Here is a 24,416-nt window from a genome sequence, read left to right as displayed (position 1 = left end):
GATTGATCCCAAAAGATATATAAGGTGGTCGCGAGGCGATATTTTTTCTACATTCGACGATGGCTTTCAAACTAATCGTCCTCAGCTGCCTGCTGGCACTTGCCCATTCCGGTGAGTTTAAATTCTATCCCATTCAGTGCAAAGATATGATTCAACGTTAAAATATTAAGAATTGATAAGTAATTTTCTACACACAGCCCACCTCGGGGTGAGGACGCCCTTTTTCGGCAGTCGTATCGTAGGTGGTGAGGACGCAAACGTCGGTCAGTTTCCGCATCAAGTGTCCTTACAATGGGGAGTTCCACCGATGCTTGCTCTAAGTCACTTCTGTGGTGGTTCCATTATCGCCGAAGACTGGATTCTCACAGCTGGACACTGCGTGAAAGCTGTCTCCAACTACGGAACTTTTGCTATTAAGGCTGGAAAACACAACATCAACAAGAAGGAGGCTAATGAGCAGATGTCTGAGGTTGAAAAAAGTTTCATTCACGAAAAGTACCTAGGGTGAGTTGTGTTGTATACTCGTGAGAATAAGTGCAAGCATCAATGGCATTACAATGAAAAAGACATTCATTTATAAAACCATCCCTATATGTTTAAACGTATGTTAAATTGTTCTTAGACTTAAGTAAGCGCAAGATTTAGAAGATAAGTTATTAATACATTAGCAATTAGTTTTTATTGAACAGTTTATGTGTTTTTTTAAAAATATGCAGAAGCGTAGGACCATTCGATATTGCCCTTCTGAAACTCAAGACGCCTTTGAAGTTCAATGAAATTGTGCAACCGATCGCTCTAATAAAGGCTGGATCTGACACCACTGGTAATGTAGTACTATCTGGCTGGGGTTCAATCTCTCCGACCAATAGACCCAAGTACCCAAGCATCTTGCAGACAGTCCAGCTGCCCACAATCGACCTGAAGACGTGCAATGCCTCGATCGAAGAGTTCGCCAAACCTTCACCCCTACACGAGACGAACCTCTGTACTGGTCCACTTTCCGGTGGATATTCCGCTTGCAGTGTAAGTTTTACATTTTTATTTTCGATAAAAAAATGGAATGAATCGCTGTTTTACGAAATATTTTATTGCTATTTCAGGGTGACTCTGGTGGTCCTCTGATCAGCGACAACAATGGACACAGGGAACTCGTAGGTGTAGTTTCCTGGGGAATGATTCCGTGCGGTACTCGAGGTGCACCATCGGTTTTCGTCAAGGTTTCATCGTTCATTGACTGGATAAGAGATATCACCGGTGATCTACCATTCAAAGAACTACGCTACGTTGAGCGCGTCTAATTTAAATGATAAAATGCCTGTGATTAGATAGATAATTCCGCTGTGAATGGATATCCACGAATTTAGTACTTATATCATCATATCCATAGCGAAGTGTATGCTTCATAGATTTTTTGTTTCATATTGTAAATAGGAATTGACCGGGTTAAATTATGAATATGATTTTTATAAATTGTTTTTTGATTCTTCATTGCTATTTAATCATTTTCTTTTACTTTAGTAATAAGTAAGAAAATATAAATACATGTACCGTCTTATACTGTTTATGCAAATACATTTAAAAAATTTAATCTGACATTATTGGACATTATTAGATTCGAAGTGGATTTATTTACTTACAAAGACTTAAAATCTACAATTGACATGTAATTTTGTTACTATTATTTTGACAGACTAACGCTTGATCACTGACTTTGAAAGAATGGTTAATTAATTTTTTTAAATTACTTTTAAAAATATTGAGTTAATAACTGTTGCGGTTTAGGTTCTAAAAACTCCTTTAAAGTACTATATTTGCTACTGTAATATTAAAAGTAACGTAAAAATTAAAAAATATATTTTTCATGTAATAAAAATATTGAGAGAGTAGCTCTATTAATCACAATATATTTTGATTTCAGACAAAAATAATAATATTGATTTGCTTTCTTAAGCGTTGGATACAAACGCGAACACAGATAGGTATTCAAAAATATTACCTGCTAATCCCAGCAAAGTGATAACAGACGATAGTCAATCAAAGAACACCACATTAAGCCTCTAGTTCCTGCATTCTTTATTTGATGATTAAACCTAACGTTGTAGCGCAATCTTTATCATTATTAAAGTAAAATAAAGTTTATCAGCATAATCGGTGTTCTTGATTAAAACGATTTTCACGAAATGCCATTGGCAAATATTATATTTTTATCAGTAGATTTGTAATCTCAGTGTAATAATGAACTTGACGCGAGGTATAAATTGGCGTCGATACGAAACTAGCCTCACTTGTGAAGATGGCTTTCAAATTTGTCCTCCTCAGCTGCCTTTTGGCTCTCGCCAACGCTGGTAAGTGTGCAAGTTGTGCTGGTACAGAACCAACATATTTCACGTCGATATCAATAGTATACCCAAGAAACAGTAAAATTGATTATCTCGTGATGTTATTTTTCAACGCTTTTTATTTAAAAATTTTAACGTTAAATTTTCAGGTCTCTTCCTCTCGGTAAGGACCCCAGCCCTCACCCCAAGACTGGGCCATGGCCTCGCTCCACTGGAGGCCCGTATCGTCGGTGGCGACGAGGCTGAGGCCGGCGAATTCCCTCACCAGGTCTCGCTCCAATTTGGCGCCTCGCTCCAAAGCGTCGCTCACTTCTGCGGAGGCACCATCATCCACCCACAGTTCATCCTGACCGCTGGACACTGTGTCGATGCTGTCCCCAACTACGGCACATTCGCTGTCAAAGCTGGCAAGCATAACCTCAAGAAGATCGAGGATAGCGAACAGACCGTCGAGGTCAAGAGCACCTACGTCCACGAACTCTACCCTGGGTAAGTTTCCATACATAAAGGCTCTTTATATAGTACAATTTCGCCATTAAACTTATACGCCATAACTTCGTTCGAAAAAACATGTTTTAAGTTCGTGTATTGTTTCTTAGTGTGTTTTATGCAATAAAAACAAGTATGTTCTCTCCGTGTAGATTTCCTCGTTGCTATAGTTTTGAAAGCGCGGCATATAATCTTGTGTACATATGTACCTATATTTAACTTACAAAATTGTTAATCTTTACAGTGAGGTCGCCCCCTACGACATAGCCCTTCTCAAGCTGAAAGCTCCCCTGAAGTTCACCAAGCGCGTCCAGCCAATCGCTCTCCCTAAAGCCGGAGTTGAACCAACCGGTGAAGTTACACTTTCCGGATGGGGCTCTATCTCCACTACCATCTGGGACATCAAGCCTGACAAACTCCAGAAGATTGATCTTCCACTTGTTGACCGCAAGACCTGCAACGCCTCCATCATCGAGCTTTACAAGGGAGAGCCATCTGCTCTCCACCCCACCAACATTTGCACTGGACCTCTCAACGGTGGACAGGGCGCTTGCCGAGTAAGTATTATTTAATTATTTAATTGCTAAATTTAAATGAATATCTAAATTATTAGAATAGAATTGTTTACGAGAAAACGTTATTTATTTTTTTATTTTCCTTATAAAATGTACTTTGTCTATTTCTTTGATATTTCAAGAAGAAAAATTTAACCAAAGTTTGTTCTTATGATTCTAATTAAATAATTTATCTTCTCAGGGTGACTCTGGCGGCCCATTGATCTCCAAGTACGGAAATGTCAAGGAAGTCGTCGGTGTCGTTTCTTGGGGATTCGTCCCATGCGGTGCTGTCAACGCTCCCTCAGTCTACGTCAAGGTCGCTGACTTCGTCGACTGGATTCAGGAGACCATTTCTGCCAATTCCTTTTAAATTGAATTTAGCTCAATTCTGTTAATAGTGTAAAATTCCTTTGTACAAAAATTTGTAACTTATGACGCGCTACTTTATTGTAGAAAGATGACTATTATCCTATCCACTCTCAACATCACTTAACGTATGCACCAATCTCGCATCGATGTTGTTTTGTATATAATAAATTTGATTATTCATTATTTAACACTTGTGATTATTGAACTTTTACGTCCATTTTGTAAAAGTTTATACATTTGACCTCCAGCAGAAATAACTGTCTGCTTGACCGTGCACGTGTCTATTTGAGTATATCCTTTGATTTTGTCACATCATGGTGTTTAATATTTATCGATTAACAGTCAGCGATTTTCTTCACACTTGTCGAGTTTTACAGTAGTTAGATTCAGGAAAAATATCAAACTCTATTTATGTTAAAATCGATAGAGTGAATTACAATGCATCAGTAATAATTTATAATTAAAAATCAATTTTCAAAAAAATGTTCCTGCTGTACTTTAGAAGAGTTAAAATGAGAATCGCTTTTTCAATAGAAATTTGAAATTATTGAACATTGTAAAGGAGGTTCTGGTACTTGTAAAAATTAAAGTAGTGGAAGGTTTTGTATGCAGAAGAGAAGATGCATAAGGAGAAGTAAAGGCGAATAGAAATGTCATATACACATAGTTCTTGCATATTTCTTCTTATATCCCAAATACAGGAGATGATGCAGCTTTCTTTCACACTGCACTACAATCCACATCTTTTTCCAGAAACCGAAAACCTTTATAGCAGCAAAGTCTTTTCGGTAACAATTTTTTTTTTAAATACCTATTTATATAATAGATATTATTTCTTTTTTTTCAGCCCGAAATATGTGAAAGCTGTTTCTCTGCAAAAGAAGAATTAACTGTATTAATTGGAGAGTGGGATGAAATGGAATTTAAGAACTTCAGATGAAATTTACAGATGAACCTCATTGGTTTAATTGGAATACAAAACGACGATTTATTATATTATTTGGCAAAACCAAAATTTTACAAACTGTATCCTTTGTCTACGAATTTTGTTCCATATGCTCCAAAAAAGTTTATTATATCTGGTTTAAACTTAACATTACTAAGACTAGCTATTTATGAGCTTAGAGAATCCATATGGTGGAATTTAGATGGAAAATATTTCATTGAAGACATTACGAAAGCTGGCAGTTGCAGCGCAGCAGAACACATTTAGAAGTTGTTTGGGAATTCGATATCAACTTTGCTATTTTTATTTGTCTGGAGCACGACGGTTCACTAAATGTCTACACTTTTAATCCTTATACGGAATATGCCCCTGGTATTTGGTGAACGTCTGCAGTACATAAACAAGAGAATGGCCATCCTTTCTTTGTTTTCACGTTACAAAATACGTCGAGTGGTAAGTCTGCTTTCATTCATTTTCGGTATCAATTTTGAATTTTTTTTTTGTAAACAAATGCTATCGTTTTTCTACTTATCATGAAAAGGATCGTCACTGAATCGGAATGACTGCTTTTCCATAAGACTAGAAACATGGGATGTTATCCGATAAAAATTATAGGAACAAACAGCAGCATGACCCCCTTCGATCGTAAAGAAAAATCTGCGTTCAAACTGCGTGGCACGCCCGGTGAAATGGCTGAGATTGTGTTAAGAAAACTTAACGTTTCGTTAAATCCAACGATAAACAAAATGAGGTCCCAAAACAATGCTATTGACATAATTGGAATACCCGGCGGAATATTTCGAGAGGTTCTTAGCGGTAAATATGATTTACAGCTAGAGTATAAATTTATGCGAGATATTTAGCAAAATTAAATTATTACGAATATCGAAGCTCATGTTTGTTACATTTCGCCAAAAACTAGGTTATCTTTATAGTCTCAGATTCTAAAAATTTTACCAATAAAAGTAATATTATGATTCGTGATTACTTTAGCCTAAATAAAGAAATTTCACATTTATATCGCAAACTGTATGAGAGTGGAATAACAGATTTTCGGATGGATTCAGAATACAACACGCATAAACAAAAAAATCACCAATTTACAGAAGCTCCTAAAATTTCGCTAGATAATTTAAACTTTGCTTTCTTGTTTTTGATGTATGATTTGTTTTATCATGCGTTTTATTTGTTTTTTGAGTTCGTGTTTAAATTTTGTAGATACGAAAATGTAAGCTGTTAGGAATGTAGTTGTAATGAATGTGTAATGGCTCGATTTTTAGACTGCTTTCATTAGTACAAGGTATTTTCACAACTCAGGCATAAAATGGACCTGTTTCCATGCCAGAAAGTAGCGTATAAAATTGAGCGTTCATTCCGAGCGAAAAATGGCCATTTTGTCCCGCTCGAGTTCGAACTTTTTTACACACGCTTGGAATGGACGATTTTCTATGCTACTTACTGACATAAAAAGAGGTCTATTTCATGCCTGAGTTGTGAAAAATTCGGCGTGTACCATGGGAACATAGGCTATTTCAGACTTGGGTGAGGTGTTTTCAGCATGAACACCTCACCCGCGCTTGAAATAGCCTATTTTCTCCCCTTGATGCACAATGTACAATTATGAGCTTTAGGATTAAAAAATCGAATCGATTTCTACCAAGCAAGTTATATTTTGAAAAATAGTATGGACACGTGCATATTTTGAAGTCGCAATACTTCCATATAGGCTCGCCGGGTACACAGTTTACCGGAAAGTGAATCGGCGAGCGGCGACCCGTCACAGCGTCGCGACAGAATAACCTTTTTTGATGATCAGAACCTGTGAAGATTTGGTAAGGTTTAATTATACACGCTATGAGTACCAAGCGTACAATAACTTTTTTCAAAATTTACGCTAATACAGAATTTAGCATACATGCGTGATTGTCATTTAACCAGAAATGCTTTTTCCAAAAAAAAACAATATACATATTTTTGTAGATAATAATTATAAACATTTTTACGTAATATTGACTCGCGACTTCTTTAGCCTAAGTGAATAAATTTCGGATATTTATTTTCAACTGTTTGAAAGTGGAATTATTAATTTTTATTTGAATATGCAGTATAGAGCTCGTGAGCACGTGGAAAGTGGTCTTATCACTGCAGTCACCAGTATTTCATTAAGCAATTTATGTTTCGCCTTCTTTATATTTGCATTTAGCATTTATTTTGAAAAATTAAACTTAAAGTATTTACAATATGATAATTTTAATTTATGAAGGCCAAGTTTACTAGTAAAATAATTATTATATTTATCATGATCGTTGACATACAATGTTGAAATTAAAAATGTGTGAAATTGTATGACACTAAAGCTTACAAACTGCAACTGTTTGAAAATATTTCTGACTTACTGACAAAATACAGAAGCAGATATTATACACCTAGAACTTACATTCATTTTAAAGATGACTCTTTTCTTAATCGCACGTTGTCAGCTCGTTTGTATTGTTAAATTCATTGTGTATTTAACAACTGTGTTATCAGGTTTTACACTATTTTTATCAATCATTTATCTCCTGATATCATTCTAGAGTAATCACAAGAATTTTTAGTGTTGCAGAAACCTAAAGTAGCTTATGTATATATTTTCAATGAGAGGAAATGTTCGCAGAAGAAACGATGAAAATCCCTTTTTGTGATAAAAAAAAACTTAACTTTTTATGTTAAAAATATATGTATATGATTTGACTTGTATATCTTATAATCATACACCGTCAATACAAGTAGACGTAAATACAACTTTCGAAGCTAGCAACAATATATTCTAAATTAAAAAAGCAAATTGGGCAAACGTGCTGAAGATTTGCACCTTAATTGCGCAAAAATAATTTTTTTAAAATGAGAGTAACAACATAACAAAACTTATTAAAAAAAAGTATGTACATACAATTCAAAGCACATGCTCTATACAAAAAGTATTAACGTATATATGACGAAAATACAAATTCAAAATAATGATCTGGGTTTGTTATTTACAATCACCATTCTATTTATTCAATGTAAGGCTCTGATCGATCACTGTGTACTATAAGACTGTAAAACAAAAATCTTGAACAGTGCAAGTTATGCCGAATTGTTTATCACTATTTATAAGTTTTGCGAGTTTTTCTCTAGTTCCCAAGGAGAGAGTTGCACGTCACGATTTCACGCATACATTCTCGTGAAGATTTTTCGGGAATTGGCCAGGGTTGACTTGTTCATGGAAGATTCGCATGTGTGTTCGTCAATAAGTTGTAATTATAGAATTGATCCAATCGATGAATGCCGAGACTCTAACGAATACTGCAGGAGCTCCGACACCACCACAAGGTACGATACCCCACGAAACAATGCCGACAATTTCTGTTGTTCCGTTTTCGTTCCTTGAAATCAGAGGACCACCAGAATCGCCCTGCGAATAATTAAAAAATTAGCTTTAACTAAAATCACGTGAAAAATACTATTTTTCTAAAAGAATGTCTTACGCTGCATGCAGTTAAACCACCGGTCAAAGGTCCAGTGCAAATATTAGTTTCGTGTACTTCTCCACGTTCCCCGAGCATTCTCAAAGCTCTTCTGCACTTGCCAATATCGATGAGAGGTAGCGTAACTTTTTGTAGTACGTTTGGTAATATTGCCTGTCTAGTTTTCGATATGGAACCCCAGCCAGATAAAATGACTTTACCTTGCGGTACAACATTCGGTTGTGGCAGATCGATTGCACTGACGTAGTCGTTGAATACTAAAGGAGTTGCTAGTTTGATTAGAGCGATATCGAAAGGTGAAACCTCACTGCGAAAAGAAAGGTATTATCATGAAATTGGAATTCAAAGTTTCAAATAGAAATGCAAAGACGTCAGCATAATTTTTAACCAGCGTTGCTCACCCACGATAATTTTTATGAATGAAAACTTCTGTGGTCAGCGAAATTTGTTCGGTGGCTTCGTTGCTCTTGATGAAGTGCTTGCCTGCTCTGACTACGAATTCCCCAGACCTTGGCAAAGTGTTCACGCAGTGGGCAGCAGTCAAGATCCAGCTCTCATCGATGATGGAACCACCGCACAAGTGACTATAGGCAACAAAGGGGGGATAGCCCCATTGCAGACTGACCTGATGCGGAAATTCACCTTTTAGGGCATCTTGACCGCCTATAATGCGATTGAACTTGAGGAAATCCGCAAGAGATTTGGCCTGGCCAAAAAATGGTCGGTCTGAAAAAAAAAACAAGTTGCGTTTAATGATATTTATCGTTTGTTTTTATGAACTAAATTGAATAGGATAAGTATAAAGATGGTCACGTACAGGCGGCACAGGCAAGTCCCGCCAGGCAGCTAAGAACGATGAGTTTCAAAGACAGCATGATGATATCTGAGGATGCTGCCTGGGCAGTGTCTTCGTATTATATACAGTGGCGATGAGTAAACCGTGCATAATATGAGTTATTTTAATCAAAATTATGACGAGGTGCTAAGGAATTCAACGTCAATATTGTTCCCGCGAATTTGATAGAAGGTGCACATAGTTGCAAAGGTTGTTGGCATGGAATGTTGACAAAATAATAAATCTAAAATCATTGCTTATTCTGTACAAGCATTTTTCTGACTAATGAATAGTCATTAATCATTAAATTTTACGAAATCAATATGAGTACTCAATTATTTATCAATAAGTATGTCAAGTTCTTAAAAGAAAAAAAAGATGTCAGAATAATTAGTGATATTATTAAATTATTATCAGAAAAATTAAAAAGAGACTTTTTTCACCACGTTTTCCACCTACCAGATCGCCACAGATAATTGAGGCGCTGACGATAGGGCCAGTCCAAAACTGTTTGAACAGCCAATCGATTAACAAATAGAATGTTGTCCTATGCCTTTTTTAGTCTAAAAATGTTCGTATTTCATAAATTCTATTAAAAAATTACATGATATATACGAAAAAATAGCAACTGATCAGGACATTACAGAATTTGTAACTCAATTCAAATATTTGATTTTATAATTCCCACCGCTACGAAATACCCTCTTTAAGGGAGCAAAACTCAAAGTTTTCACTTTTAAATTTCTTACGCTGTGCATGGTATGAGTATCATAATAAGTACTTTCGTAATCTATAAAATAACACAGGTATATATATATGAACTTTTTTTCATTACTCCTGTGAATTTGCAAACTAATTTATCGTGTAAATAAAAATCATTTCGTGTTGCAAAAAAAAAAAATTAACAAATTTTGTTATCTTCCATAAACCGAACAATTTAATTAGGTTCATTTAACACCAATATAACACAGCTAACGTGGATTGCAATGGTAGCGCCTGATTTCTTGCAACCATGTGTACACTATGTATTCAATCACTTCAAGTATGATTAAATTCAATAAAAAATAAATACAATCCAAAATTGGCATTTACTTCATTTTTAATCAACATTCCAATGACATTGCTTTGTATTGGTTGCTATATAATTCACCAGAAATTCGATTATTCTAAATCAGTTTGTATCAGTCAACTTTCTTAAGAAAAATATTGACACTAAATTCTTTTAGCCACACTGTCATACATTTGATAAGTAATGACATTTTTTCGAATTATGCCTCTACTATATAATGAAAGCATATTGCCCAGAAGATCCACAGTTATTATTATTATTGAGCAACCATGGCTTCGCTTATTATTCTCAGTTGCATCTTGGCTCTCACCAATGCCAGTAAGTTAAATCAAAATTGATAAAAAAAAACATTAAATCATGCTATTTATTATTTTCATTACAATTATTTCAACCACGTTTAGACCTTCCAAATTTCGTGCAAAGTCAACCATTGGCGGATCTATTTAAAATAAATCGAGTCATCGGAGGAAAGAATTGCGCGAAAGGCGAATTTCCTCATCAAGTAAGTTTGCAGTTCGGCTATCCACCTCTTGTTTCTTTTACCCACATATGCGGTGGATCCATCATTGGCGAAAGATGGGTTTTAACTGCGGGACACTGCGTACACGATCTGCCTTCTTCCGGTCAATTAATTATCAAGGCTGGGAAAAACTCTATTAAATCCAAAGAAGCAACAGAGCAAACTGCCTATGCTGCAAGAATGTACATGCATCCGCAATATCAAGGGTGAGTAAAAATTTAGTTGATATTAAAATCAAAATTCAAATCAAGTATTATACAACTCACGTTGTAACAACATGTTTTGCAGAGGTGCTACACCGTACGATATAGCGCTCATAAAATTGCTGACACCTTTCAAGTTTAATAAGTACGTGGCCCCGATCAATTTACCACAGCCTAACAGTTTGCCTCAAGGAAACGCTGTCTTAAGCGGATGGGGTTCGATCTCCAAGTCCAGCAGAGCTATTTTACCAGATGTATTGCAAAAGGTGACGTTACCTATCATTGACCTCGCTACATGCAGACAAGCGTTCCGTGCTCTGGGCGAAATGTGGGAAAACGTGCACGACACGAATGTCTGCACTGGACCACTTACTGGAGGATTTTCTGCGTGTCAGGTACAAACTGGGAGTGTCATCTTTTAAGCTTCTCTGTAACATATCATTGATTAGCATATTTACGATTCATTTATTTCTCAGGGCGATTCTGGTGGACCACTTATCGGACAGACTGACAATGGCACGATCGAAATTATTGGTGTAGTCTCTTGGGGCCTCATACCGTGTGGAGCTTACGGTGCGCCGGCTGTGTTCGTCAGAGTTTCTGCATTCGTCGACTGGATAAATTATGTTATGAGATACTATTATTACGTATAAATAGATTTGTGAAATACTAAGGTTCGATAAAATGCATTGTGGTCGTATTGAATCTGTTATATTTCAAATTAGTATTCAATCATTCATATCTGTATTTATATATTCCGATTTCGATGCAATCTCTACTGTCACGATTATTTAAATAAATAACTGTTTTAATTTTGTACAAATGCATGGCTGATGCGATTCCACGCCAATGAGTATAACTTCCTAATCAGAGCGCCGATCAAACTTTCCCGGAATAGCGCGACACCGATAATAATACGATCTCTAAATTGAAGGTTATACCTACTCGAGATAATTGTGCGATGGACGACAGCCAAATGGAAAGTTATACCTGCTCGTATACAGTATTGATAATTCTAATCTATCCACATTTAAAAACCTATATCTTAATCAGTGCTCGGTATAAAACAACGATCCGGTGCACCTGTCGCCATATTTCACCATGTTGTCGAAGCTCATCCTGCTCACCTGCCTTTTGGCTGTTGCCCGCGCAAGTAAGTTCTAATTATTTTCCTCGAGACCATTGATCATTGAGTTTTCTGAAATAAATCATTGCACATCATCAGCTCGGCCACAGCTCGGCCTGCGTATGCCGGACTTCAATGACGCGATCGCCAGTCGTATCGTCGGAGGCAACCCTGCCAATCGAGGTGAGTTCCCGCACCAGGACTCGCTTCAGTCGGACCTGCCACCCACTGTCCCTCTGAAGTATCCTCAACGAACGCTGGATCCTGACCGCAGCTCACTGTCCCACTTCTTTACCATACGGCGATCTCACTGTCAAAGCCGGTAAGCTCCTGATCAACTATTGGGAGACCAGCGAGCAGACGTCCAGTGTGCAACGGGCTTTCATTCACAATCAGTTCCCAGGGTAAGTTGGATTCATTCGTAGTTGAGGTCTCATCTTCACTTTCAATCCTTTTTCTATTTCGAATGAATCATTTTCTAGAAATGTCGCTCCCAACGACATAGCTTTGCTCAAGCTGGCGACTCCTCTTTGTTCAACAACTACGTCCAACCGATCGGTCTGTCCAAAGCCAAGAGCATCCCCGAAGGTTATTCGACCCTCTCCGGTTGGGATTCGATCCCATCATGCTGAGTAGCCTCCAGAAGATAAATCTCCCGCTTATCGATCTGAACACCTGCAGGTGGGCGATCGAGAAGCTCGACGGTCCCTCTTCACTGCGACAGACCAACATCTGTACTGGCCCACTGACTGGTGGATACTCTACCTGCAGCGGTGACTCAGGTGGCCCATTGATTCAGAAAAACGCCCAGGGTAACCGGGAAGTCATTGGAATAGTTTCATGGGGCATCGTTCCGTGCGGAACGGCTGGAGCACCTCGGCGTATATTGATTGGATCAAATTGGTCATTGCTGAAAATTCGTAGACAGAAGGCGAAGAAACAGTCTCGATGTAAATTTCGTCGATTTTCCTAAAAATATATGAAATTTCGTTACTATGCATAAAAACGTCTGTTTTTTGATCGATGGAGGTTGTATAATGGAAGCGAGAAAACTACTGCGAAAGCCCGCGTAAGAGGTATGACGCGCCAGTGTGGATTTGAAAAGTAGACGACTGCAAAGCTAGACAAGTCAGCGGAAAAGTCAGAAAGGAAGAGCGAGTCGACTTTGTTACATCAAAATTCCAGCACAATCGTAAATAAAGTGCAACCTATGCGCGCGGAAACTCAGTCAGAGCGCGATTCCCCGAAATGAATTAATTAAGCCAGCATTCGAGTAGTTGAACAATCGGCTCGCGATGACTGTTAGAGCGATTTTCTTCATTTGTCCTAGTCGCTGACGAAACAAGAGCGAATAACGAGCGTAAGATCGGTATACAGTTGCTAATGGCAGTAAGCGACGACGACAACAACAGGTGAGCGAGAGCGCGGGAGATTTGTACATAAGTCGGCGCGCTGAGGGTAATAAAAAAGCAGAAAAAGGCGTTTCTGTCAATAGCCTTTTACGTCGAATTACTTCCGCTGTTCGCAGGCTCCCGAGCAAAAAGGAATACAGCTGGTCTTGCTTAACGATTCAGTCTATCGTCGATCGCCGAACCGACGAGTCCACCTGCCGTTCTGTCATAGTAGTATTGAGCAGCCAGCAGTGCGTATATCTGATCAGGAACCATTTCGCGAGAGATCGCATCCCTTTTTCCGCGTCCGCGTAACGCGCTAAGGAGATTGCCGACAGCTGAAAAAGTTCGCGCGGCATTCGCGCGCTCGGTGCGAGAGCACTACTTCGTTTGCGCTGTACCTTGGAAGATCAGAGATTCGGAAGAATGTTAAAGATACTGTGCTTGGTGCTTTGTGCTCTTGTGATCGAATTTCCACGGAACGATGGTGAGTTTTGAGTTGATTTTTGGCAATCGATGTGAGTATCGATTTCTAGGCTGCATTTGTAGTGCTTTCTAATGCCATAGCGCGAGTGAAATCCAATCCGCGGTATTCGAGGAAAGGCAATCGAATCGATGGTATGCCGCAAGTTTAATCGAAGCAAATTTAGAAAGTAGGGTTTTGTAATACTTGAATCAGAATATATCACAAAAAACGCAACGCATCGATTTTGCTTGGCTAATCGACGGCGTAAAAACAGCCAAATTTTCGCAATCCTTTGTCTGTCGTTTTACTCGTAGTCTGATTTCATTTATAGATGTGATTCTCAACACAAACTGATAACGAGCACCACTGATATGTTTAATTAAGTTAAAACGAAGATTGCGTTTATTGCCCGGAATTCATTGCCACGGTCGCGCTTCTTAGCAAAAGATAAGCCTTGAATCGATTCCTTGCATTATGCTCGAGTTCTCTCTGAAAAATCAAACAAAATACACTGCTTTGCGAACGTCAACATTTCGAAAGCTAGAATAAACACGCTTGATAAAATGGGTAAATATGACTGAGCAATAAACATAAATCGCAATATATCGCAGGTGCGGTCGCGGAGCTGGCCTTGCTCGCCGAGCGACCGACTCGCATCGTCGGCGGCGAGGACGCGGAGAAGGGCCGTCACCCTTGGCAGGTCTCGCTTCACTGGTTCAACAAGAAACGCGGCATAAAGCCGCGACACGTGTGCGGAGGTACCCTGCTGACAGCCGGCTGGGTTCTCACCGCTGGACACTGTAAGACCCTGTCGCCCAAGAGACCAGGCGGCCAGTACCTCATTTACGCGGGAAAACATCAGCTGGGCACCGAAGAGGACACCGAGCAGAAGAGGCTGGTCGAGGAAACCTTCGTCTATCCGGAGTACAAGGGGTGAGTTGCCGGAAATTCAATCGACTCGTCATACTTTTTGGAAAATCGTTTATTCTAAAATATCACGAAATTCTTTCGGTCAGATCCGTCGGTCCCTACGACATAGCCCTCATGAAGCTGGAGGAGCCCTTCGAACTCAACGAGTACGTCTCGACCGCGTCTCTGCCATATCCCGAGGAGAGCCACCACGGAAACGCGATGTTGACAGGCTGGGGAAGCATCAGTCGAACGCGAAGACCCGAGGCTCCGGAGGTCCTGCAAGCGGCGACTCTGCCTCTGCTCGACTTCCACGAGTGCAAGGAAGCGCTGGACAACCGTCTGAAGAAGGAGGGACGAAACCCACTGCACCCCACCAACATCTGCACGGGGCCACTCGATGGCTCGCAGTCGGCGTGCAAGGTACGTAGTGGATCTTAAAAAATTGACTCTTCGATTTCAAAAATTTCCAAGCTAATGAAAGCACCTCTCTCAGGGCGACTCCGGAGGACCTCTGGTGATAACGAATTCCTTCGACATGGTCGAGGTGATCGGTGTCGTGTCCTGGGGTCTCTTCCCCTGTGGCGGTAGAAACGCTCCGTCCGTCTACACAAGGGTCTCCGCCTTCGTCGAGTGGATCCACATGATCATGCTGAACCACTGATCCATGCCGTGATCGGCTGATATACTTATTATTATTACGATAGGAAAAGTGTTGTGCGATTTTGTGATAAAATGCGAAAGCGCCCGTGTACATAGCATACTTAAAATAACGAAATAAAGATTAAACCTTATTATTTGTTACAAAAATACAAGCAGAGCAAGCCGCATTAACCGCAGCCGAGTGAATTATATCCATTGAGTAATGCCGCGCGCAGCGCAGGAATGAAGTAATTGTCCCGCGGACAAATCACTTTCTCAATCACGCCTCCCATAGTAAATACTACGGCATAATTGAAAGCAGCGGCGCAGTAAAATCGCCGTAAGTATACACGCCTCCTGCAGCAGTCTACGTAAATCCGTAAGACGCGAAAGTAAATGCGTCCACTCTCCGAGTTTATAACGGATGGGTAGTTGACCCCGGCGCTGAGAAAACCGTCCCCCCCCCCCCCTGGATTTCGTTCGCGATCCTCATCTTCGCTCCTCGTGGAGAATCGATCGGCGGAGAACGATAGTAGCGGGATCCGGTGAAACTGGTTCTCCACGTAAGTGTATACACACGCGGGTTCACTGTACGGAATTACCACATCGCGCTGCGTTTGACTAACGAGGAACGAGGAAGTTTTTCGTCTCGCGATGAGCTGTAATTTTCGAAGTAGGGTATAACGATTTTTTTTTTATTTAACTGACCGAGGAGAAAATGAAGAATCATTTTGAAATCGCGCTCGCGTAAGAGAAAAATTCAGTTATGTAAGCGTTTTACTATGCCCAACCGCAGACTTTTTGCTGAACGCGTATGTATAACGCTAAATTTATCTAGGTCACCGTGCTCGAAACGTACAGTCGCGCTATATCTGTGTCAATAATCGGGTGGTTAAATCTGGATGATCGAATAAAGAGTCTAGAATGTAAATTAAATAACAATACACGAATCACGCTTTATTTAAATAATATATCACTTAACTATAGAAACGTATAAATAATGCATCACAATAATCCGCACGACTTGGTCGTCGCTCGCAAGCTTACAAAATAAGTACGTCGATCGAAAGATCGATAACCATTACAACACCCGCCCTCACGCCGTCTTGATGGCCTGAGTGACGACCTTGACAGCGGCGAGAGCCTCTTCAGCCGTGGGCTTGATGTACCTGGCGGGCAGTACGAAGCCGTTCTGGCCCTTGTCGCGAAGCTCGACGGTGTAGGTGTACTTGATCTTGAGGTGAGCCTTGGCCCAGTCATCGGCGCCACCGGAAGCGGCGTAGAGCGTCGTCGCGCTGTTGCCAACGGTGTAGGCGCTGTTAGCACCACCGGCTGCTCGCATAGCCGCGGCCATCTGTTTGCCCACGTTGTCCAGGTCCTTGTAGTCTGGTGGTACACGACGGTCGTAGCCCCACGGGTAGAGGATGTATTGGCCGTAGCTGTGGAACGTCAGGTAGGCCTGTGGGGAGAGCGATTCGATCGATTAGATTCGTGATCGGGAAGCATAACTAATAAACGAGGAAATGCGCGCGCGATCGTAGATAATCGGTAACTTTCAATTTCGATCTCGTTTCAGCTGTACTTATCGAACATAATACAATCGGAGTTTCCACGTAACGAACCTTGAAGTTGGCGGCGCTGGCTTCGAAGAAGTTCTTGATGGCTCTGGTCTCGGGCTCGGAGAAAGCTCCGGTACCGGCGTAGGTCTCGCGACAGGGCTGCTTGCTGGTACCCTGTCCGCCCCACCTGTATCCGAAGTTACGGTTCAGGTCGATACCGATGCAGCTGCCTCCCTTCTGCGGGTTGCCGCGGTTCTTACGCCAGAGCCTGTCGCCTCGGAAGGTATACTCGTAGCTGCGAGGAAGAATCAATCAATCAAATGTAAAACAAAACCAGAACGTTCCGGAGCAGCTCGCTCGTATCAATCGAGAAAAAAGTAGGCTGCTGGTAAATTACCCGTCGGGATTGACCACTGGCAGAATGTAATAGTCGGCCTCGAGCTGGTCGCTGTGCTCGACCAGATAGTCGATGATGTAGGTGACCGAAGCCGGTGAAATCCACTCGCGGGCGTGAATACCGCCGTCGATCCAAAGCGCCGGAGCGTTCGCCGTTCCCTTGCTGATGCGGAGCACCTGTTGAGGATTCACCGCAAAGGTTACGTCAAAGCTTTTCGCAGTGGTATTTTTCTCTACGTACCTTAAGCTCGCGACCCTCGACGGATCGGCCGATCGTCATCACGGAGCAGAGCTGCGGGTAGGTGTTGGCCAAGTAGTCGAGGTAGCCGTGGATGTCCTCGAGACGATGGTAGCTCGTCCACTCCATCCGGTGGCCTGAAATTCAGTGCTACCGGCTTAACCAAAAGAGAGAGAGCCTTCGTTCCGGCTCCAGCTTTCGCTCGAGTTGCGCTTCGCACATTCAGTTGCTAGTTTGTGCGTGCACTCGATAGCTCGAAAAGCTTCGATTCGGCATGAGAATATAAGTAGAACCAGCTGAACCTGCGAAGCGAAAAGCTTGGGACAGTGAAGCTCACCCTTCCATCGCCAGGGCCGCTCGGCACCTCCACCCTCTATCGAATTAGCATTGGGATAGCGCAGAGGACGAGGATAGTATCGCGAAGAATAGCTTTTCGCAGAGCCACTTTTTACGGCTCTCTTCCACCAAGCGTAGCGAGCTAGAACACCACTTGAGCTGTCGATACATTATTCCTGTTTACCTTCGCAAAGCATTGCCGAGAATTTTGCGCTTGAAGAATCATAACGTTGCATTGAACGACAAGAAAAATGTTCTGTAAATCTAGATTAATTCAATTTCCCTCGTAGCGCTATATCGAAAGTAATTGATTATTATTTTATTGAAATAAGCTGATCGAAGGTATAAGTGGGTTATTTGACTGTGCGCGCGAGTTAGCTGGCTCCGCGACTTCGAAGCATATCAAGTGGACGCTTCATTGACATGCGCGCCGGCGAGTCTGTGTATTGTTTTTATGCGTTCGCTAGATTACAAAAGGCTTTCACCGACTCTTGTCGCTGATGCTACATCATTTTCTCGGTCAATCGTCGCGCCTCTCGTGAATATCAATGCGAGGCGAAAGTCTTTCAATTTCGCTTCGATCTGAACTTTTTCTTTTCTGTCATACATTCCTCTTATCGTTCTCAGCTTAAAATTAGCTTAGACTATACTACTATACTTAGCAATAGCGTTAGTTTGAGTACAGACTACAAGCAAAAAAAGCACATAGCATAAAGGAGACGTAAGAGAGTCGGACACTCACCATGACGACCCTCGAGTTCCTCGATCTCGGCTGGCGTCTTAATCGGATTCTCGTGATTAATGGCCTGCTGGAGATCAGGTATGACCACGTCGTACTCGACGTGTCGCTGGTGCAGGAAACGCGAGACCCGCGGAATAACGTCAGGAAGTACTAAAACGTCTATCGTTGTGTCGTTGCCTGTCCACAGCGATAAATCTGCAATCGCCGAAAGAGAGAGAGAGAAATGTGTCAGCAGGCTAGAATTAGATCACAGGCGCCGCGTTTGTACTGCAGCGAGTTTGTTTCTTTTTTTGTCTCTTTTATCTCTTGGGATGCATCTGGCGAACTGCCAGCGCGATTATGACGGAGGACAAAGCGTTTCCTACTGTACTAGTTTATCTGGATTTGATTTTACAAAATTAAAAAATTATTTCAAAAATAAGCGTTCCATCTCTCACCCCCTCTATCCTGCAGATAGGTCAAGTACTCGGCGTAATCGTCCGCCCCCTGAACCCTCCAGACCTGGGCTCCCTCGTAGGTGACCCGAGCTTCGGGAATCTCGACATCCTTAAAGCTCGGATATACGTAATCGTCGTCGTGTCCAGCCCTCGAGCGCTGCAGGACGGAGGCTTGGACGACGCCGACCACCAGCAGCAACAGCAGCAGCAAGTCGAACCCGCGGGAGGAATCCATGTGAGACGACTGACCTCGCGTCGGGTTTAACGCTCGGCTTTTATAATATTCGAGGAGTAACGGGACCAGCCGATCGGGTGTGAGCGTATGGCTGGTAGTTAAGGATTCAAGAAAGTGTGCGAGCGCGATTGAGAGAGAAATGGACGGGGCAGATGTCGTTGCGTACGTGGTTGTTTTGTCCGAGTGTGTGATTTTTTTTTCATAGCGGAGAAAAGTGCGAGTTCCGGAGCCGAGAAATTTTGGTAAACACGCTGACGCGTGATTTCTATTTCGTTTAGCGTGGTTTTGCGAGTCAGGGGAAAATTCCAGTTTGTTTTGCAGGGCTGATGGTACGGCGTTACAAAATTGGTTCGTGCGCGTGAGTAAATTTAAGTGCTCGATCTCGCTGGCGATTTTCCAGCTGAACATTTCCCAAACTGCCTTTTTTCAAGAATCGACAGGTACGTGCTTTGACTGTTCAAAAAGAAGCATCCTCGAAGTTCAACGATACCAAAACACACGAGCCTCGGCATTTCTGCGGTTTCGGTCAAAACATAAATACGGCCGTTTCATTGCGAACGACGCAAAGTATACCGCCGCGGTGACGTCACGCGCTTGATGAGCTCTCCGCGAACCATTAAAGTTTATAAGGATCTAAATCGTCAATTCTGGTTTCCGAGCTGTTTGCTGCTTTTCGAGTATAAAACTGCAGCATAACTGTACCGTATCGTTCGGACGATTCGAGCGTCGCCCGCGCGTCATATTTTTACCGATATACTCTCTCTCCCGACAGACGATTTTTCACGCTGCACAAGTCTTTCGTGCGTAATACGACTCCGCTTGATCTTCTTTCGCTGATTAATGACTTTTTATTCACCCGCTCGCACGAGCTTCATAAATCACATACTCAGCGGTTCGTTCACCTCGGCTGCAGCAGCAGCAGCAGCAGCAGCAGCAACGTGAAAAATCCTCCTCAATAATATAAGCAACACTAAAAATAATCTCATCGCCCGGCGCAATCTATATCCATCGTTACATAAATACAACAAAAATCGGCGCGTTCCCTGACACGAATTAAGCTATACTTGCGTAGATAAGCGTGCCCCACGAGAGTGGGTGTATTCCGGATGCGTCCAGTCCGACGAGAAGACTACGCGGTTGCTTCTCGGCTCCCGGCCGTGCCGCGGCGCGGCAAAAAAGCTCGCGCCCGCGCATTGCGACGACGACGACGACACGTCGACGCACAGCTCGAGCAGCTCCTCCGCCAGTTTATCGCGACCAGGCATTCGATCTACTTCTCAGCGCGTCGTACGGTTGGATTTTTGTTTGTTCCGTTTTATTTTTCCGCGAGAGCAAGAATCGCGTGAATCATGAGGTGCCTGCTCGCAGCTGCACTGCTAATTGCCGCCACGGCTGACTACGCTCAGGTGAGTTTGCATACGTGTGCGTTGTTTTTCTCGCGAGCGACGCACGTGCGGGCCGATTGATCGGTTTAGCTGGAATCGGCTTGACGCGAGCTTTCCGCGCAAAAATCGCCGAGAGGAGTGTCACGCCGATTCTTCGCAGTATTTTTCGATTTCGCTATCTCTTTTGGAACACGTAAACGCGTGAAATTGTCCCCGCGATGACTTTTACATCTATTCACGACGCTCGTTTTCTAATTCACAATAAGCTGACGGTTTAAAAAATGCCACTTACGTAAGGTTATTTATTACACAACGAATACTCGTGCAATATTCGTGTGGAGAGATGAAAGCGCGCAAAGTATAATAGTATAAGCGGAAAATAAAAGCAGCGAGGCTGTAGAGCGGAGAATCAGCCTAATAGGACAGAGCCGCGCAGCTGCGTTCCTATATACACCGTCCTATAAGGCTTCAGCTCTGACTTTGTGCGGCGGGTGCACACGAGTCTCGCGTATGCTTTTACTAACCCATATGTACAAAAACAACTTTATACGCGTTTGGGGGAGACGTTCTACGCCGTCGCCTTTACGGGAATGCTTTCTTTCTTGATGATGGATTCTGTTACACCCTATATTGTTTTATTTATACGACTGGATTCCGTGGTACGATGAGATATTCGAAATCACTGATAAAATATACATTTTTCAATTTTTAATATTTACTGAGTAATAATAATTAATAGCTCGTAATCGCGATTTTCCGAAACAATAAAGCGTTCAAACAAACTTATACACCTTGAAAAATCAATGACAGCGTCGCTCTTATAGGCTACCACGTTCACGATAACGGATCAAGTCTATTTCGACATCATGATCGGCGACAATCCCGCGGGTCGCATAGTCCTGGGTCTCTTCGGCGAAGACGCCCCCAAGACCGTCGAGAACTTCCTGAAACTGGCCACCGAGGGAATCAAGGGCCGGACCTACGCTGGCTCCAAGTTCCACCGAGTCATTAAGAAGTTCATGATTCAAGGTTCGTTTTATATTGTTTTATTTAAAATTACTATTACAACAGAAATTTACATTGAAAATAAAATTTCAGGCGGAGACATCGAGAAGGGAGACGGCACAGGCTCGATCAGCATCTGGGGCAAGTACTTCGACGACGAGAACTTCAAGATCAACCATTCGGGCCCGGGCTTTCTGAGCATGGCCAACGCCGGTAAGAATACCAACGGCTGCCAGTTCTTCATCACGACCATCGCTACTCCTTGGCTCGACGGCGCCCACACCGTCTTCGGAAAGGTGATTATTCTTTCTCATCCTGTACATTCTTACAACACGTGCGTTTTGCTCTTAACCAGTTTAGGCTGGTTACTGGTCGGCCGACCGACTCCCGCGTGGCTCTAATGGATATTTAAATATTCAAAGGGAGGTGCGTTAGAGAGAAAATTGACCTCTCGCTACACTGTAAATAGTATCACCTTGAACGCTTTGTGGATCTCTCGCTCTCTATACAATCTCGGTTCACACGATTTCGACATTTGCTTGTTATGAATTATCCGATTTAGCTCACGAACTGTGAACTAAGCTGATAACGCTTCTCGGTACACGCACAGCTGATAAGAAGAGTCTGGTCCACGACAGATTGGAGAGACGAATAACAATTTTTTCATTGCGCACACGTATAGTATATAATTTTAACAAGGATCGCTTCATCTGTTCGATTAGGTGATCGAGGGTCTGGACGTGGTCTTCAAGATCGAGCAGACGAAGACGGACGTGGACGACAAGCCGATTACGCCGGTCTACATCCTCGAGTCCGGCTCGATCCCGACGCCCAAGGCCTTCACCGTCTCCGACAACCCCTACGAGTAAAAGTCTCTCTCTTTCTCTAATTTCTACTCCTCCCTCTTGCCACAAAATGTCTTTCCTCTAGCCTATTATCGTAAATCGCATGCATATCCCTATCCGTCTGTATGTCGTCTCCCGATTGTTTGTACACGTGCGCAGTAGCCGCTGCTCGTAAGGATTACATTATACATTGCTCTGTGTCTGTGTATCGCAGGAGCGAATGAATGTCAAGGACTTGGGACGTATGCGCGTGGCTCTGCCGCTTTAACTTCGCTAAACTATTATTTGACCTACATGACACGCACACAGTCACACATACACCGGGCCCCTCTCGTACGCGGAGTTATCCGCTCGCACTGAGCTGATTACGCAGATATAGGTGCATCTACGTAGGTACGAGTGTACCTCGTCACCTATGGCAATTGGCTAAGTGCTCGCGTACGCTATGTTTTCTTAATGAATTGTCGAAATTGTTAGGTGTATAGGTATACGTATCGCATTAGTCATCGACGTGCGTAGTAACGTAGAAATGATGATGTTCCTTTGCACAACTCTTTTTGCTTGTATATTGTTGGGTAGTAATAACGGACCTTTTTCTCGTGATCGATGCTGATGTTGACTATATTGTAGAAGCTAGAGTTTTTAGTCGGCGTTGTAATATTTTGCAATTTTGTCAGTATTATGACAGTATTGCATTTCATTACAAAGCAAAGAAAAAGTTAAGACGATGTACGATTACAAGCTGTAGCATCATGTTAATCCAAAAATATATTGAACCAAACGAAAAACCAGTGTTACTACCTATTCGATAAGTTGAAAGTTTATCGAAGAATGTATACTTGAATATTATATAAAACAATAAGACTGATGTTATTTTGATTTTCAACCATTGATTGTATCGAGTGATTAGGCGGATTGTAATTATGTAGAAAAAAAACAAAGTAATAATATAAACTGCTATTGTAGAGGCTAAAGTGAGTAATAACCGCAGCTGAAAATTCCACGGTAATATGTGCATTTCGAGCTAGTTGAGTAAGTTGTGTTATCTTATTAGGACTTGCACTTATGTGTTATTGCTGAAAACTATTTTCTAATAAAATTACAATTTTCATTCTCATGAATAAATGTCACGCATGTTCGATATTCGCAGTTTATGGGCATGGCTGAAAGCAACTGCGATCCCTTTAAGTTTTAGCTTCTCCGTACTCGGATTTTTTCACTGGATGATGAAGCAATTGGACGTCTGAATGATGATAATGTGTGTAATTTTTCAAGGCTGTAAGTGTAAATTTAAGTTTGATTGTGAATTAACAAAATGCACACAAATTGTATACAGAATCTTCATATACTGCAAAATATTAATAAATAAATTTCGTATAAAACTACGCCTCTTATAAATTATTCATTCAATTAATTCTTGCCTTGATTCAATTTAAAAAAAAACTCAATACTGTAGTTATTTGCTGGCAATATAGCAAATAAACTCGGGATTAGTACAACATACGAGTCTTGATTCGGTAAAACAGATCAGTCACACTTTTGAACGATTCCACCAGATGTCACTTAATGACAACATTTTCAACCTAAACTAAAACCCAAGTTTATCATACCGCCAATGTAATCCAGTATCGCCTGTTGGTATAGTTGTTGTCTACTAAATATTTGAAATTCTCAAAAATTTAAAAATATTTGGACATTGTATTACATGAGATTACATTTTTGTGCGTCATTAATAGTGATATGATACATGCAGTATCGTTGATTTATGATCAAAGTTTAAATACAATTAATAATTTTAAAAAATACCAGCACAACAGTCATACCGTACCAAAAATATTTATTTTTTCAAAATAACGTTTCCTAATCAC

General features: G+C 41.5%; 8 protein-coding genes across 12 annotated transcripts; 6 read left to right on the top strand and 2 right to left on the bottom strand.

Moving 5' to 3' along the window:
• The first annotated feature begins 47 nt into the window (after positions 1–47).
• On the top strand, positions 48–1,593 carry SP52 (serine protease 52). The gene is made up of 4 exons (NM_001172610.1): positions 48–111; positions 198–504; positions 717–1,023; positions 1,101–1,593. Exons 1-4 carry the CDS (start codon positions 60–62, stop codon positions 1,296–1,298), a joined length of 864 nt encoding a protein of 287 aa, NP_001166081.1. The 5' UTR covers positions 48–59; the 3' UTR covers positions 1,299–1,593.
• Positions 1,594–2,293: 700 nt separating this feature from the next.
• SP49 (serine protease 49) lies at positions 2,294–3,937 on the top strand. Its single transcript, NM_001172613.1, has 4 exons — positions 2,294–2,345; positions 2,489–2,828; positions 3,073–3,385; positions 3,585–3,937. Exons 1-4 carry the CDS (start codon positions 2,294–2,296, stop codon positions 3,753–3,755), a joined length of 876 nt encoding a protein of 291 aa, NP_001166084.1. The 3' UTR covers positions 3,756–3,937.
• Positions 3,938–7,968: 4,031 nt separating this feature from the next.
• SP48 (serine protease 48) lies at positions 7,969–9,084 on the bottom strand. The gene is made up of 4 exons (NM_001172612.1): positions 9,027–9,084; positions 8,611–8,935; positions 8,210–8,516; positions 7,969–8,136 (listed from the first exon to the last, which is right to left on the bottom strand). Exons 1-4 carry the CDS (start codon positions 9,082–9,084, stop codon positions 7,969–7,971), a joined length of 858 nt encoding a protein of 285 aa, NP_001166083.1.
• A 1,272-nt stretch (positions 9,085–10,356) lies between these two features.
• On the top strand, positions 10,357–11,654 carry SP47 (serine protease 47). The gene is given in 4 exon segments (NM_001172609.1): positions 10,357–10,431; positions 10,515–10,839; positions 10,922–11,231; positions 11,313–11,654. Coding segments are annotated over 4 exon segments (861 nt in total). The 5' UTR covers positions 10,357–10,382; the 3' UTR covers positions 11,490–11,654.
• A 111-nt stretch (positions 11,655–11,765) lies between these two features.
• On the top strand, positions 11,766–15,540 carry LOC100679368 (venom peptide isomerase heavy chain-like). 2 transcript variants are annotated; one of them, XM_032600307.1, is made up of 7 exons: positions 11,766–11,989; positions 12,073–12,366; positions 12,445–13,374; positions 13,491–13,840; positions 14,431–14,752; positions 14,836–15,151; positions 15,225–15,540. In XM_032600307.1, exons 4-7 carry the CDS (start codon positions 13,780–13,782, stop codon positions 15,390–15,392), a joined length of 867 nt encoding a protein of 288 aa, XP_032456198.1. In that variant the 5' UTR covers positions 11,766–11,989; positions 12,073–12,366; positions 12,445–13,374; positions 13,491–13,779; the 3' UTR covers positions 15,393–15,540. The 2 variants fall into 2 exon arrangements, with proteins under 2 accessions (XP_032456198.1, XP_031788611.1); XM_031932751.2 differs by having other exon boundaries at positions 12,062–12,366.
• Positions 11,938–12,598, top strand: LOC100118791. Its single transcript, XM_032600647.1, has 4 exons — positions 11,938–11,989; positions 12,062–12,145; positions 12,237–12,366; positions 12,445–12,598. The coding sequence occupies exons 1-4, from the start codon at positions 11,938–11,940 to the stop codon at positions 12,596–12,598; spliced, it is 420 nt and encodes a 139-aa protein (XP_032456538.1).
• A 757-nt stretch (positions 15,541–16,297) lies between the features above and the next one.
• Positions 16,298–20,446, bottom strand: LOC100118753 (carboxypeptidase B). 3 transcript variants are annotated; one of them, XM_016986276.3, is made up of 7 exons: positions 19,079–20,446; positions 18,642–18,836; positions 17,901–18,058; positions 17,567–17,720; positions 17,327–17,502; positions 16,993–17,224; positions 16,298–16,829 (listed from the first exon to the last, which is right to left on the bottom strand). In XM_016986276.3, exons 4-7 carry the CDS (start codon positions 17,690–17,692, stop codon positions 16,467–16,469), a joined length of 897 nt encoding a protein of 298 aa, XP_016841765.1. In that variant the 5' UTR covers positions 17,693–17,720; positions 17,901–18,058; positions 18,642–18,836; positions 19,079–20,446; the 3' UTR covers positions 16,298–16,466. The 3 variants fall into 3 exon arrangements, with proteins under 3 accessions (XP_016841765.1, XP_016841764.1, XP_008202288.1); XM_016986275.3 differs by having other exon boundaries at positions 17,567–17,700; positions 17,901–18,041; positions 19,079–19,751; XM_008204066.4 differs by lacking the exon at positions 17,901–18,058 and having other exon boundaries at positions 17,567–17,700; positions 19,079–20,444.
• Positions 20,447–23,933, top strand: LOC100118717 (peptidyl-prolyl cis-trans isomerase B). 2 transcript variants are annotated; one of them, XM_001602565.6, is made up of 5 exons: positions 20,447–20,719; positions 21,523–21,727; positions 21,797–21,999; positions 22,426–22,568; positions 23,699–23,933. In XM_001602565.6, exons 1-5 carry the CDS (start codon positions 20,663–20,665, stop codon positions 23,793–23,795), a joined length of 705 nt encoding a protein of 234 aa, XP_001602615.2. In that variant the 5' UTR covers positions 20,447–20,662; the 3' UTR covers positions 23,796–23,933. The 2 variants fall into 2 exon arrangements, with proteins under 2 accessions (XP_001602615.2, XP_031788603.2); XM_031932743.2 differs by lacking the exon at positions 20,447–20,719 and adding an exon at positions 21,186–21,357.
• The last annotated feature ends 483 nt before the right edge of the window (positions 23,934–24,416 follow it).

The sequence above is a fragment of the Nasonia vitripennis genome, chromosome 5 (genome assembly GCF_009193385.2).
Source record: "Nasonia vitripennis strain AsymCx chromosome 5, Nvit_psr_1.1, whole genome shotgun sequence".
In the NCBI taxonomy this organism is placed as follows: domain Eukaryota; kingdom Metazoa; phylum Arthropoda; class Insecta; order Hymenoptera; family Pteromalidae; genus Nasonia; species Nasonia vitripennis.
This window is presented reverse-complemented; position numbering and strand designations above follow the sequence as displayed.

Coding starts and splice junctions, on each gene's coding strand:
- SP52 (NM_001172610.1), top strand. CDS start 60: ATGGCTTTCAAACTAATCGTCCTCAGCTGCCTGCTGGCACTTGCCCAT. Junction 505..716: donor ATTCACGAAAAGTACCTAGG/GTGAGTTGTGTT, acceptor AAAAATATGCAG/AAGCGTAGGACCATTCGATA. Junction 1,024..1,100: donor GTGGATATTCCGCTTGCAGT/GTAAGTTTTACA, acceptor TTGCTATTTCAG/GGTGACTCTGGTGGTCCTCT.
- SP49 (NM_001172613.1), top strand. CDS start 2,294: ATGGCTTTCAAATTTGTCCTCCTCAGCTGCCTTTTGGCTCTCGCCAAC. Junction 2,829..3,072: donor GTCCACGAACTCTACCCTGG/GTAAGTTTCCAT, acceptor TAATCTTTACAG/TGAGGTCGCCCCCTACGACA. Junction 3,386..3,584: donor GTGGACAGGGCGCTTGCCGA/GTAAGTATTATT, acceptor TTATCTTCTCAG/GGTGACTCTGGCGGCCCATT.
- SP48 (NM_001172612.1), bottom strand. CDS start 9,084: ATGCTGTCTTTGAAACTCATCGTTCTTAGCTGCCTGGCGGGACTTGCC. Junction 8,517..8,610: donor ATTCATAAAAATTATCGTGG/GTGAGCAACGCT, acceptor TTCTTTTCGCAG/TGAGGTTTCACCTTTCGATA. Junction 8,137..8,209: donor GTGGTTTAACTGCATGCAGC/GTAAGACATTCT, acceptor AATTATTCGCAG/GGCGATTCTGGTGGTCCTCT.
- LOC100118791 (XM_032600647.1), top strand. CDS start 11,938: ATGTTGTCGAAGCTCATCCTGCTCACCTGCCTTTTGGCTGTTGCCCGC. Junction 11,990..12,061: donor TTTGGCTGTTGCCCGCGCAA/GTAAGTTCTAAT, acceptor GCACATCATCAG/CTCGGCCACAGCTCGGCCTG. Junction 12,146..12,236: donor AGGCAACCCTGCCAATCGAG/GTGAGTTCCCGC, acceptor TCCTGACCGCAG/CTCACTGTCCCACTTCTTTA.
- LOC100679368 (XM_032600307.1), top strand. CDS start 13,780: ATGTTAAAGATACTGTGCTTGGTGCTTTGTGCTCTTGTGATCGAATTT. Junction 13,841..14,430: donor CGAATTTCCACGGAACGATG/GTGAGTTTTGAG, acceptor AATATATCGCAG/GTGCGGTCGCGGAGCTGGCC. Junction 14,753..14,835: donor GTCTATCCGGAGTACAAGGG/GTGAGTTGCCGG, acceptor TCTTTCGGTCAG/ATCCGTCGGTCCCTACGACA.
- LOC100118753 (XM_016986275.3), bottom strand. CDS start 19,721: ATGTTCAGCTGGAAAATCGCCAGCGAGATCGAGCACTTAAATTTACTC. Junction 17,503..17,566: donor TCGAGGGTCGCGAGCTTAAG/GTACGTAGAGAA, acceptor AATCCTCAACAG/GTGCTCCGCATCAGCAAGGG. Junction 16,830..16,992: donor CCAGCGCCGCCAACTTCAAG/GTTCGTTACGTG, acceptor CTCTCCCCACAG/GCCTACCTGACGTTCCACAG.
- LOC100118717 (XM_031932743.2), top strand. CDS start 21,289: ATGCTTTCTTTCTTGATGATGGATTCTGTTACACCCTATATTGTTTTA. Junction 21,358..21,522: donor TTATACGACTGGATTCCGTG/GTACGATGAGAT, acceptor TCGCTCTTATAG/GCTACCACGTTCACGATAAC. Junction 22,000..22,425: donor CCCACACCGTCTTCGGAAAG/GTGATTATTCTT, acceptor CTGTTCGATTAG/GTGATCGAGGGTCTGGACGT.